General features: G+C 46.6%; 1 protein-coding gene across 2 annotated transcripts in view; it reads left to right on the top strand.

The window, feature by feature from the left end:
- Window positions 1-986: 986 nt before the first annotated feature.
- Window positions 987-12033, top strand: part of ADCY8 (adenylate cyclase 8) — a 123261-nt gene continuing 112214 nt past the window's right edge. Inside the window, exon 1 of one of the 2 annotated variants that reach the window (XM_027900121.1) lies at window positions 987-1977. In XM_027900121.1, the coding sequence (XP_027755922.1) occupies window positions 1048-1977 (930 nt within the window). In that variant the 5' untranslated portion in view covers window positions 987-1047. The remainder of the gene's footprint in view (window positions 1978-12033) is intronic. The other variant, XM_027900120.1, reaches the window with a different exon arrangement.

The following is a 12033-nucleotide window of genomic DNA, read 5'->3' as shown; positions in this document are numbered from 1 at the left end:
CCAGGGAAGCCTCAGAGCCGGAGAACTCCCTGTCCCGACCCGCAGAGAAGTTGGGATGCTCCCATCGGGCTTCCCAGAGATCTGAGTTTAGGGCGGGATTTTCGTTCCTATCTCTGTCTGTTGTTTTTTTGGTTTTTTTTTTGGTCTGGGTTTTGGTGTGATTTTTCTATTTCCTCTTTTCCTCTTTTTTTCCCCTTCTTTTTTCTCGTTACCAAGAAAGCCGAGCGTCTGCGATGGATGTCAGCCCCGAGCCCTCTCTGGGTAGAGGCGCCCCGTGATCCAGGGCGGTGCTCCCTGCGGGACATGCCCCGCCGCCGGGGGGATGCGGGCGGCCAGCCCCCGGCCGGCGGCTCCGGTGCCGTGACCGAGGATGCCCGCGACCTGGCCGCCTCTCCTTTCCTGCCCGAGCTCGCAGCGCTGCCGCTGACCGCAGCCGCAGGAATTACAGCAGCTCTCGGGCACCAGACCTCGGAGCGGAGCCCCGGGATCCCCGGAGAGCGGAGCTGCCCGCAGTGAACGGCTCCGCAAGGCGGCTGCCCCCACTCCTCCGTGCCTCTGGCCTCCGGATGGAGCCAAGGATCGCCCACCGGGCAGCGGGGCTGAGCCCGTAGATGCTCCGCTCCTCCCTCCTCCTCTCCGGACCCGCGGCTCGGCTCCCTCTCAGCGCACTGCCCCGAGGAGGGCTCGCTCCCAGCCCGCCGGGGCTCCGGGGCTGCTCCGCCGCCGGGCTCCGCGGGATGCGGCTCCGCGGGGCGCCGCGGGAGCGGGAGCGGGGCTCGGGCCGCCTGCGCTGAGCCGGCGCAGCCGCCCCCCGGACCCCGGCGGCCAACCAGCCCCGCCGCCAGCCGCGCCGCCAGACCCGGGGACCTGCCTATAAATGTGATCCCCGCACCGCCACGCCGCCACCGCCGCCACCCGCCCTCCGCCATCCCCTCCCTCCTCTCCCGCGGGTTCCAACCCTCCCCCTGCTCCCCTCCCCAAAGACGGTGTGTGCCCCCCACCCCCCCGCCCCGTGCGCCGGTGCTCTGCCCCCCGCCAGTCACCGCCATGGAGCTCTCGGAGGTGCGGTGCCTGAGCGACAGCGATGAACTTTACACCATCAACAGGACCCCCCCCGGCAGCGGCAGACCCCAGCGCCTGCTGTGGCAGACGGCCGTGCGCCACATCACCGAGCAGCGCTTCATCCAGGAGCACAGCAGCAGCAGCGGCGGCAGCAGCAGCGGGGGGGGCAAGGGCTTCAGCTCCGAGGAGACCTGCTGCCCCAACCACCACCCCCACCCGCCCCACCACCACCACCACCTCCGGCGGCAGTCGGCCGGACGGGGTTTGGGCAGCGACCGCCACAACAACGGAGGCACCAAAGTCTTCCCGGAACGCACGAGCAGCAGCGGGGACCTGGGCTTTCTGCCCTTGGACTGTGCCCCCAGCAATTCCGACTTCTTCCTCAACTGGGGCTATACATATCGCGGGGTGATCTTCCCCACTCTCCGCAACTCCTTCAAGTCCCGGGACTTGGAGCGCCTTTACCAGCGCTACTTCTTGGGCCAGCGGCGCAAATCTGAGGTGGTCATGAACATCCTGGACGTGCTGACCAAGCTGACCCTACTGTTCCTCCACTTGACCCTGGCCTCTGCTCCCATGGACCCTATTAAGGGCATCCTCTTGGGCTTCTTCACTGGCATCGAGGTGGTGATCTGTGCCTTAGTGGTGGTCAGGAAGGACACGACCTCGTACACCTACCTGCAGTACAGTGGTGTTGTCACTTGGGTGGCCATGGCCACACAGATCCTGGCAGCAGGCCTGGGCTGTGGCCTCCTTGGGGACGGCATTGGCTATGTGCTTTTCACGCTTTTTGCGACCTACAGCATGCTCCCGCTGCCGCTCACCTGGGCCATCCTGGCTGGGCTGGTCACCTCTGTCCTGCAGCTCGTCATGCAGCTGGTAATCCCCAGGTTCGCCATGACTTCCCTTAACCAGGTACTGTGGCGAGGAGAGGGTGGGGACTGTCTTCTTTCTCCATCACACTGAGTGAGAGGAGGTGTGGGGTGTCCCAAAAGATCCTCTTCCTTACAGTCAGGTGCTCAGAAGTTCATTACCCAGGGGGGAGATCATAGGCAAAATGAAAGTTTCTTGTCTGACTCTTCTCCGTCACCCTTTTCCCATCCCAGTGTTTTACCTCAAGCTGGGAGCAGGGACAATTCTTAACCACTCTGTCCCTTCTCCTTGTACATTCGCTGCACTGCTGTCCCTTGAAATAACTTTTGAGGGAAGAAGCATCTTGGACAAGTGGGGAGGATGGGTCATTTATCATTCACCTCCCTGACTTTGAGCAGTGGTTTGGGGCTTGAGATGACTCTGTCTTGGCCAAACTTTCCCACTGTGCCCATTTTTCTTGCTCGTGCCTTTTAACTCTGAATCTGTTGGGGAAATTGGTACTCTTGTGTGAAGTGCAGCTTGATCTGAGTTATGAGAAAACAGGAGCAAAGCTCCTTTGCAAGGAGAAACCAGTGAAATCTCAGTGAAACCAGGGCAAAGCTCCCCTGGGGATATTTGATGTGAGATCCCAGGTTGTCTTCAAAGGACACTAAGAAACCTATTCTGCTGGTAGTCACGGGGCAAACGTTGTTGTGCTGCATTCTTACAAGTCACATCTAGGACAGAGTGCTGGTTACATGGGGGAGTGGTGTGTGGTGCAAACCGCTGAGAGGCACTGGGCAAGACAGGGTCTGTAGGGTTAAAAACAGGTCTAACCTGACTTAACACTCAGATGGCTTCTTCCACAGAAAAATGAGAATGCACCAAACTCCCAATATCCCTGCAAGTCAAGAAAACACTGGTAACTAGGACAATTTAATCCTGGAGATTCTAGCTGCTCCATTTCCCCCTCCCTTCCCAGACTGTCACAGCTCTGTGCTACCAATATTTCACAGCAGATTATCATCTCCATTTGGCTCCGGGGAGAAGGGGGTGGAGGTACTGGCAGATAATCCCAAAAGGAGGGAGGATACAGAGGAATGTGTTGGTGGTGGGATGTTGTTTACATGAGTGCTGGGATGTTTAGCTGGGAAGTGACTGATTTTGCACCTGGAAGTTTTGATGATCGTGGTTCTTAGGACACATCCACATTCCTTAGACCTTGTCCCTCCCAAAACCACTGGACATCCTGCCCATTCCCTTACTCCATGCACTTGTTAGCTGTGGGCTGCCTGACTCACTTCCTAGTGACTGGGCTCACCCTGTTTCAGGAGAAGCTGCCCTGGTGTGTTGTGCCTGGATAAACCCCGTGGATGTAAGACAATTAGGCTATGCAGAGTTGTTCCCCAGCTCTTGGTAACGTGCTGATGAATGAACAGCAGCCGCGTGCTGTGTCCTACTCCCATGCACTGCTGGTGCTATTAGTGATGGGTCAATAGCTGTGTGAGTTATGCTGATTTCTTAATTTACTTCCAGGTCCTCTCCTGGAGCTATGAGTAATGCGCTGCTATCTCATTACCCACCAGTATCACAGCTGTTTAGCCGGTACACACACACACACACACACATGCACACACACGCATTCCCCATAGACATTTCCCAGGAGAGAAACTAATATCTTCATTTTGCAGACAGTTGTGTGAATGAACTGCCTTTGAGCGGTGTACCACGAGAGATTACCAGCCAGATGATTGCCTTCATGAACTACACATATAAATCCCTTAACAGGATCCGTGCAGCTTGTCACGCGTCGGTGCTTATTTACACCGGCTCCCGCCTGCCCAGGGACCGCTTAACGCCGCCCAATTACGCGCTGCTTCGGTCGTTTGGCCTCCAGTCCCTGGGGGAGAGGCCGGATCCTTCCCCGCGGCGGGGTTGGCTCCGCCGGGCGCGGGTGCCGCGGGGAGCGCGGTGCGGTGCGCGGGTCGCGGAGCGGCCCCACGGGCGCTGTCCCCCCGCGCGGTGCTGGAGCCGCCGCGGCGCGGCCCGGGGGCTCCCTCCAGCGGCCCCGCAGGGACGGACCCTGCCCGCGACCCCCAATCCGCACCCCCGCCACCCCCCACGCCCTTCGCGGGCTGGTCCAGGGCTCATCCCGGGGGCTCCGGGAAGCCGCGCCTGGTGCCCGGGTGAAGGCGCAGCCCTACTTTGGCACTTCGTGGTGGTGCACCTTTTTTTTATTTTTTTTTTTTTACTTTTTGCAGAGAATTGCCGGGCCCTTTCAAATGTTAGTGAATGACGGCTTTTATGGCTCATGAAGGGCATATAACTGTTACTTCTCAAGCGAACAGAGAGAATTTTAAAAGTCTGTGTCATCAAGGTTATGTAGTAAATCTTTGGGCCAACATAGATTTCTTCACCCTGCAGGCAAAACACTGGGCTTATTTTCCCAGGTAAAATGCTGCATCTGTCCTTCAAAGAAGCCTCAAAAGACTAAAAGAACTATTTGATTAGTAGCAATATCTGTGAGCACCTTGCTTTGCCTAAGGATTCAGGCAGATTCTTACACTGGACTTAAAGTACGCAATGAAAGAAATGGCAGAAAGTAAAACTCTGATCGTGGTACATATAATGGGTTTTCCACTGATTTTTTAAAGATAAAGATTTCATGCAGGGAAAATACTGAATTCAGTTCAGGGCAGAAAGAATTATTTACCCTTGAGTCAGTTTAGTACTGTACCTAGTAGCATCCATGGGCAAAATGGTTCTGATTCTCTTCTCAGTCACGCAGTTGTAAGTCAACTATAAGTCTGTCTAAACTCATAAAGTTGCAACAGTTTACACAAGAGGAAAATCAAGTGCTTTGATCTGTTTTCGCTTAGCGTCTTAATTAATATTAGTTTTCATTGATAAGTATGTTCACCAGCAGTTCAAACCATTAATAATGCTGAACAGAAGCATGCAGTACTAGTGCCTGGTTCTGCTGTTTCTTGTAGTTAACCAAGCGTGCATTATCATGAATACAAATAATGCTCACTGTTCACCTTTTTTTTTTCTTGCAGTAACATTTAAGACATCACCTGATTTTTCTTTCCTTGCATCTCAAAATAAATTTGAACCAGCATTCTTGGCAAAGGTGAAGGAGATAAACTGCCTTGAAATTAGTTTTTGTTAAAGTAACCAAAACAACAAAACAAATATACATTCACTAGTTTCAATCCTGCCAAGTGCTGAGTGCTTCTGGAGAGATACAACCACCCTTAAACCCAGCTGATCCCAGACTGAAATGTTGAGGAATGTGCTGTTGCTCAATTGAAGGGTGAAACATGAAAAAAGAATTGATATGACTTACGTAAAGGCAGCACTGGTGCTGACTTGACTAAAGATTGTGTCTTGAAGCAAATTATAAATGCAAGATCTTACTGGTAAACAAGTGCAGTGCATTGATACGTGTGCCTCATCAGATACCATCCTGGGGGTGGTGCTTGCCTCTGATATGCCCCAAAATGAAAGTTTTATTTGTATTGCATTCATTCTTGCTTTTTCCCTGTTAATAATGTATACAATCCAAAATTTCTAGGACCATATATGTGTTTCAGGCATATGGGGAAGAACAAACAACTCAGAGCTCCTTTGTGTTATGTAACATGGGCAGATGATAATATAGATATGAATTTTGACAGGCTTGAAATTATGTAAGCTACATACACACTCTGGATATTAATCCTCTGCCTTTGCAATCTTCACTCATATGAAAAAATTCCACCAGAGTCAGCAAGCATACTCTGGTGAGTAAATCACCTGCATAAGGGATACCCTGAAGGACCAAGCCCTAAATTACACACATTAAATAAAACTTTAAAAACACATTTAGAAAAACCCTTGAAGTGGGTAGTACTAAGACTGGGTAAACTCATTCTTTTCTCTCTGCTTCCATCTGTCTTTCCAAGTCTAGGCAGTTCTGTGAATTAATATGGAGATTTTTCTTGCTTATTTTTCCCCAAACCCTCTCTCAGGGTTATTAATAGAGGAAAAGGCAGAATTCATGAACTCACAAGGGACCCTACAGAAATAAATCTATATAATATTACAATAGTAAATGACAGCTTTTGCATGCAAGTTTCAGCCATGGGTTTTCAAATTCTGATCATAATATCAATATATGTGTGTATACAAAACACACTCATCTCTTCAAAATTTCTGCCAAATGCTTGTGGAAAATCTATTAAACCTGTAAAGTATAAGGATATTTCAAAGTTAGCTACCAATTGAGAATTAGAATCAAAACATCCCACCTTTATTCTCATGGTTACTTTTTAGCATTATTTGTTATTCGTTTTTCTGTCATAGTGTGTCATGGACAACCATGTTATGGACTGTATGATTTTAGACTGGATTATAAACTGCTTTCCTTTTATATCCTGTAATATCACCTGACAGTATCAGTGGGTCACAGCATAATTAGATTAGAATTGAATACACTTTTCTCTGAAGCCACTGCATCATTGTTGTGCTAAGTAGGGCAAATGCACTAAGTATATTTACAATTTTATGATTAATTGCCTCCAAAATGGAGGAACTCAGGTAAAACCATGAATGAAACCTGCTTTTATCAGCAAGTTTCAGCCTACAACAGTTAGTGTGATCGTTCTTAGTGAAAGTCAGTTTGCTAAATTTGATGTGACATTTTTTTTCTGCTGTCAGAACACTTCTGGGTTGCTTTTAAGGTTTTGTTTATTGCTTGTTTGTTGTTTCTCATGGCCTAGAAAGAATCATACGCTCCAAAACAGCAACATCTAATGCAAAAGAATCACACACCAGAGCAGCACACTTAGAGCGGACAATTAACAGCAGATCTTGTTTGAACGATCCTTATGAGTCTGTACAGAAGACTGAAGGGGATAAACATCTCCAGTGCAGCCTCTTGCTGCACTTCTCAACACTTTCTGTGATGTCATTGGAACAGAAAAGAGAGGAAGGCAAAACTAGAACTATTCAAGGGATTCATCTCTTTCCAGAGGGCAGAGAAGGTGGCGAGCAGAAGGACTCCTCCATACATTTTCCTTATTTCTGGAATATCTGACTATGTATGAGATAAACTAGAATGTTTCATGTAAAAGGTAAAATTTAGTAAACAGAAAGGAATTATACTTTTAAATTAATGTTTGGGTTGATGGAAACTCCAAACCTGAAAATCATTACTCAGCTCCTGCCTGGCACTCCATCCCTGCAGGCCCCTGGTTAACATCTCATTAACATGATATGTTATGGTCCAGACAAGTGCTCTGTGCACTGGGTGGGGAACAGGCTGAAAGTGAAACCCAGCAGGCGGTGGCAAATGGCTCCTTTTCAAAGCAACCACCTGCCACAAGTGGGGCCCCCAAGGAATTGATATTGGGCCCAGTGCTGCTTAATATCTTCACAAGTGATCTGGAATATGGGGTCAAAGTTTGCCCATCGTCATAAACTAAGGAGGGAAGGGAGAGCCACTGTGCAGGAAGACCTGTATTGGCTATAAGTGGGGGCTAACAACATCCTAATGAGTTTCAGCAAGGACAAGTGTAAAGACTTTCATCTGGGAAAACATAACCCAGGATTGCAACACAGGCTGGGATCTGCTGGGATCTGTCTGGGGAACAAATCTGTGGAAAGGGAGCCAGGGGTCCTGCTAGACAAGCAGCTCCATATGAGTGAGCTGTGTATAGCTGGGGCAGAGAAAGCCAACACAGTGCTGGGCTGCATTGACCAGGGCATCGCCCATAGAGACCAAGAGTTCATTGTCACACTCTACTCAGCTCTTGCCAGGCCCCATCTGGAACACTGTGTTCAGGTTTGGTGCTGATTAAAGATGTGGACTGGCTGGAGGGAGTCCAAAGAGGGGCCATAAAGATGACCGAAGGAGGGGGAAGCCTGACAAATGGAGAAAAGCTGAGAGAACTGGGTTTGTTCAGCCTTGAGAAGAGAAAGCTCAGGAGAAACATACTCACCATGCTCTGGTATTGAAAGAATGGCAACGAAGAAGATCAGAATCCCTTTTTAGGAATGATGAGGGGTAATGGGTACAAGTAAATCCTGGTGAGATTCTGATTGGGCACTATATGAAAAATTCTCACAATGAAAATAACCTCCCCGGGGAAGTGTAGGATTCGCCCACATTGTATACTTTTAAGATTCATCTGGGCAGGGTTGTGGGCCAACTTGTTTAGACTGTTTTTGTTGAGAAAGTCTGGGCCAGCTAATGCTTGAGGTGCCTTCCAACCTGGTATTCTACAAGTCTATGAGTACATTATCACATTCCTCTAAATGTAATCTTCTTGCACTTAACTGTGCTTCTGTTTCTGTCCATCTCATGAAGTGCCTCAATGGCTCAGTGTTAAAGTTACCAGGTAGCCTACCCAGAATCCAAACACAGACTTACTTGGAACACATTTTGCAGTTGTACTCTGCACACAGCCCCATGTCAGTCAGTAGAGAAAGTTATTGTGCTCTTCCTCTGTGTAATGAATGCGATGGTGAAGATCCTGAGATGTGGCAGACCAAGGTTTAAATCCTTTTTTCCCCCTGGTAGGATTGAAATTTGCCTCTTTTACCTCCCCAGAGAGTTTCCAAAGCAAACCTTCTCCCACTTTTAGCGCAACTGTTCTTCTGGGAAGATAAAAGGTTAAGATTCAGCATGGGAAAGAAGAAAATTATGAACTGATTATGGAATTCATGTCTGGAGGTGTCCTTGCTGAACATTTTACTGTTTTATATAATGTTATTAAATCATTCCCTCGAGCACATGTCCAAACCATCACACTGTACAGTCTGGTTCCCACTCTTTGACGTGATGACTCTTGAACCCAAATATTTATGGGAAAACACCACTTTGATTCTCTAAATCATAGGGAAAAATGAGTTCTAAGACATACTCCCTGCCTTTCATAGTTCCATTATAGTTATCTCTCCTCTCATTCATCACCCCAGTTATTTTATATTCAATCTGAGACATTAGAGTCTTTTTGCATATTATGTAAGGATCTGTAAGATCGTAGTGGCATTCAGCATAGGCTTCTGGATTACACTCTAGTAGTCATGTATTTGTGAATGAGGTGCACAAGGATCTTGCTTCATGGCTTCTAAGCCTTTTTTTTGTTCATCTTGTCCTTCCTTCAGAGACAAACTCTGTTTCACTTGCTTTGTTCTTGGTGCAGTGCAGCTTGTACCTATCTCCAGTGCAGAAAGGACTGGAGAGTTTCAATCTGGCCCAAGGAAGGAGGTGAATGCAAATCACTGGTTTAGTGCTGCAGTGAATCTTGAGCATTTTGTTAGCAACCTCACTCATTCAAACCGGGGATAAAAGAGACCTGGCTGGTCAAAAGAGATCAAGCATAAAATGTCCTGAGTACTTGGCATTTCTTGGAACTAAAGATTTTAGTAAGGGGTATTATTAAGGCCTACTCACAGACTCCCAACAGCTTGATTTAGGGACCTGGTTTAAAACTCAGGGTGTAATATAGAGAATCCCATAAATATGAGGATTTTTAGGTGAACCAAGAAGATGACAACTCACGACTCTCTTTAGGGAAAGTGTTGCTCTGAATACACATTTCTTCTGAAAGATAACACAAAAGTGGACATCCAGCTCCTCCAGAAATCTCTTGGACAGCCCTGTCATGTTTATCTTTCTAAACACCCAGGTCTGCTGACAGAGATACCAGTGTGGTGCTGCCTAATCTAGAACAAAAACCATCAGGAATTGTACACAGGCAAACTGCAAAGCCAGGCAGCCATTGGCTGACAGAGGAATTTCTCATCATGCAAGTTGTATTTATTAGCAACTATTTTAAGAAGTGCTGCTATTTCATTTGCCAGCTTCTGCTGCAAGGCTTCACACAGTTAGCCCTAGAGGAGAGAGGAAGGCTGCTGAGTTCATTAATTAACCATTGCTGCAGTCTGAGAAGCAGCTGAAGCATATTAGTGTAACAATCCCAACAAATAATTGTACTTTTCCCAAATAAGCTGATGTTGGTGTTATGATTTTATGTGATGCACTTCTTTTTAATCTAGACAAGAGAATGTATAAATGAAATACTATTTGTGTTTAATTATTTAATTCCTTTACATCAATTTTATTTTTCAATTTTGATTTAATCACCACTTTACAGTTTTTTATTTTCTTTTATCTTTAATTTCCTTTGTCTTAACAGTACATTCCCTGAAAAATAAAATACATAAATCCTTTACTGAAATCAATGGAAGCATTCAACAGTGTCAGAATCTTAATTAGGAAAATCAGTTTGTTTCTTTGGAGGGATCCGATCTCCAGGCGCTTTATTATTTCTCCTTTGCTCAAACTCTCCTGCTTCATTTACATCAGAGCTACTCAGGAATGGAGCTAAATATTCTGTGCTCCTTAGTTTGGGTCTAGTACAGCAGAAGACTCATCCATCAATCCATAACTATCAACACAATGAAAGAAGAAATAGTAATCACAACAAGGAAAATTAATAAGCACAGAAGAACTAAATTATATTACACCGTGTACCAGATGGTTTATAAATCTGGATCTTAGGTAGAACCTTAGCAAGGGTCTTAGGTAAAGAAATTACTTAGATCTCAAGGCAGTTATTTAAATAACTGTACAAGATCTAGATATTCACATTCTTTTATCTTATGACTTTCTGTTGTATGTTAAAGTATCTCTAATGCTTATTAGTTTTATTAATCTTATAAGCGTACTAGAAAGGGTTGTAATTGACACAGAAATCATCCCACATGAGCTCAGTATGAGTCTAATTTAATGTGCAGTTTTGCATGTTCACTTAAAGGAAGGAATGATACTCAGCACAGATTTCAGTTAGGGACTGGGAATCAGTACCATGTCCATTCCATCACTAAATTTATCACTGGCTTGTGCTGACCCACACATATCATTTTACCTTTCTGATCTTCATTTAATTAGGAAATTTGCCTTTTTCAGTTGCTGTAATACATGGCTAATATGTTCAATTGCTTTGAGATTTTTTTCTGTAAAACATACCAGACATCATCTATGATGCATCAAAAGAGGAACACGGCATTGGCTTCTGACAACCATACACTTTTTTGTTAAAAATGAATACACTGAATGCAGTGGAAATGTGTGCATATAACTTTATTCTTTCTTAAAAGACCTGGTTCCACATAATTCTCTTTAGTCTTGGCAGGTATGTCCTATAAGGAGCAGTTAAGGACTCTGGTTTTGTCTAGTTTGGAGAAGAGGAGGCTGAGGGGTAACCTCATCGCCCTCTGCAGCTTCCTGAGAAGGGGAAGAGGAAAGGGAAGTGCTGAGCTCTTCTCCCTGGTATTCAGTGATAGGACATGTTGGAGGGATTCAAAGCTGCATTGGGGTAGCCTCAGAATGGACATTAGGAAGCATTTCTTTAATGAGAGGGTGTTCAGACACTAGGGCAGGCTTCCTAGAGAACTGGTCAGCAGCCCAAGACTGTCAGTGTTTAACAGACATTTGAACAACATCCTTAATAACAAGCTTAACTTTTGATGGCCCCTGAAGTGGTCAGGCAGTTGGACAAGATGGCTGTTTTAGGTCTCATTCAACATTCTATTCTATTCTATTCTATTCTATTCTATTCTATTCTATTCTATTCTATTCTATTCTATTCTATTCTATTCTATTCTATTCTATTCTATTCTACTTCAGCCTGATTTTCCATGACTCTAAGATCCATCTGTGCTGAGAAGATGTTAAAGTAGATGCCGTTTAAGTGGAAAAGGACTTGGGGATGCTGGTTGACAGCCACCTGAACATGAGCCAGTGTGTGCCCAGGTGGCCAAAAAGGCCAATGGCATCCTGGCCTGTATCAGCTATAGTGTGACCAGCAAGACCAGAGGGCAGTGACTGTCCCCATGTACTCAGCACTGGTGAGGTTGCACCTTGAATCCTGCATTTAATTTTGGGCCCTTCAGTACAAGGAAGACACTGAGGGGCTGGAGCAACTCCAGAGAAGGGCAACAGAGCTGAGGAAGGGTCTGAAGCACAAGTGTTGTGAGGAGCAGCTGAGAGAGCTGGAGGTGTTTAGCCTGGAGAAATAGAGGCTCAGGGGAGATCTTATTGCTCTCTACAACCCCCTGAAAGAAAGC

This window comes from Empidonax traillii, unplaced genomic scaffold (genome assembly GCF_003031625.1).
Source record: "Empidonax traillii isolate 1590-97213 ecotype Southwest subspecies unplaced genomic scaffold, ASM303162v1 scaffold711:size593479, whole genome shotgun sequence".
Lineage (NCBI taxonomy): Eukaryota > Metazoa > Chordata > Aves > Passeriformes > Tyrannidae > Empidonax > Empidonax traillii.
The sequence above is the reverse complement of the archived record's forward strand: the minus strand, read 5'-3'. Positions and strand labels throughout refer to the sequence as shown.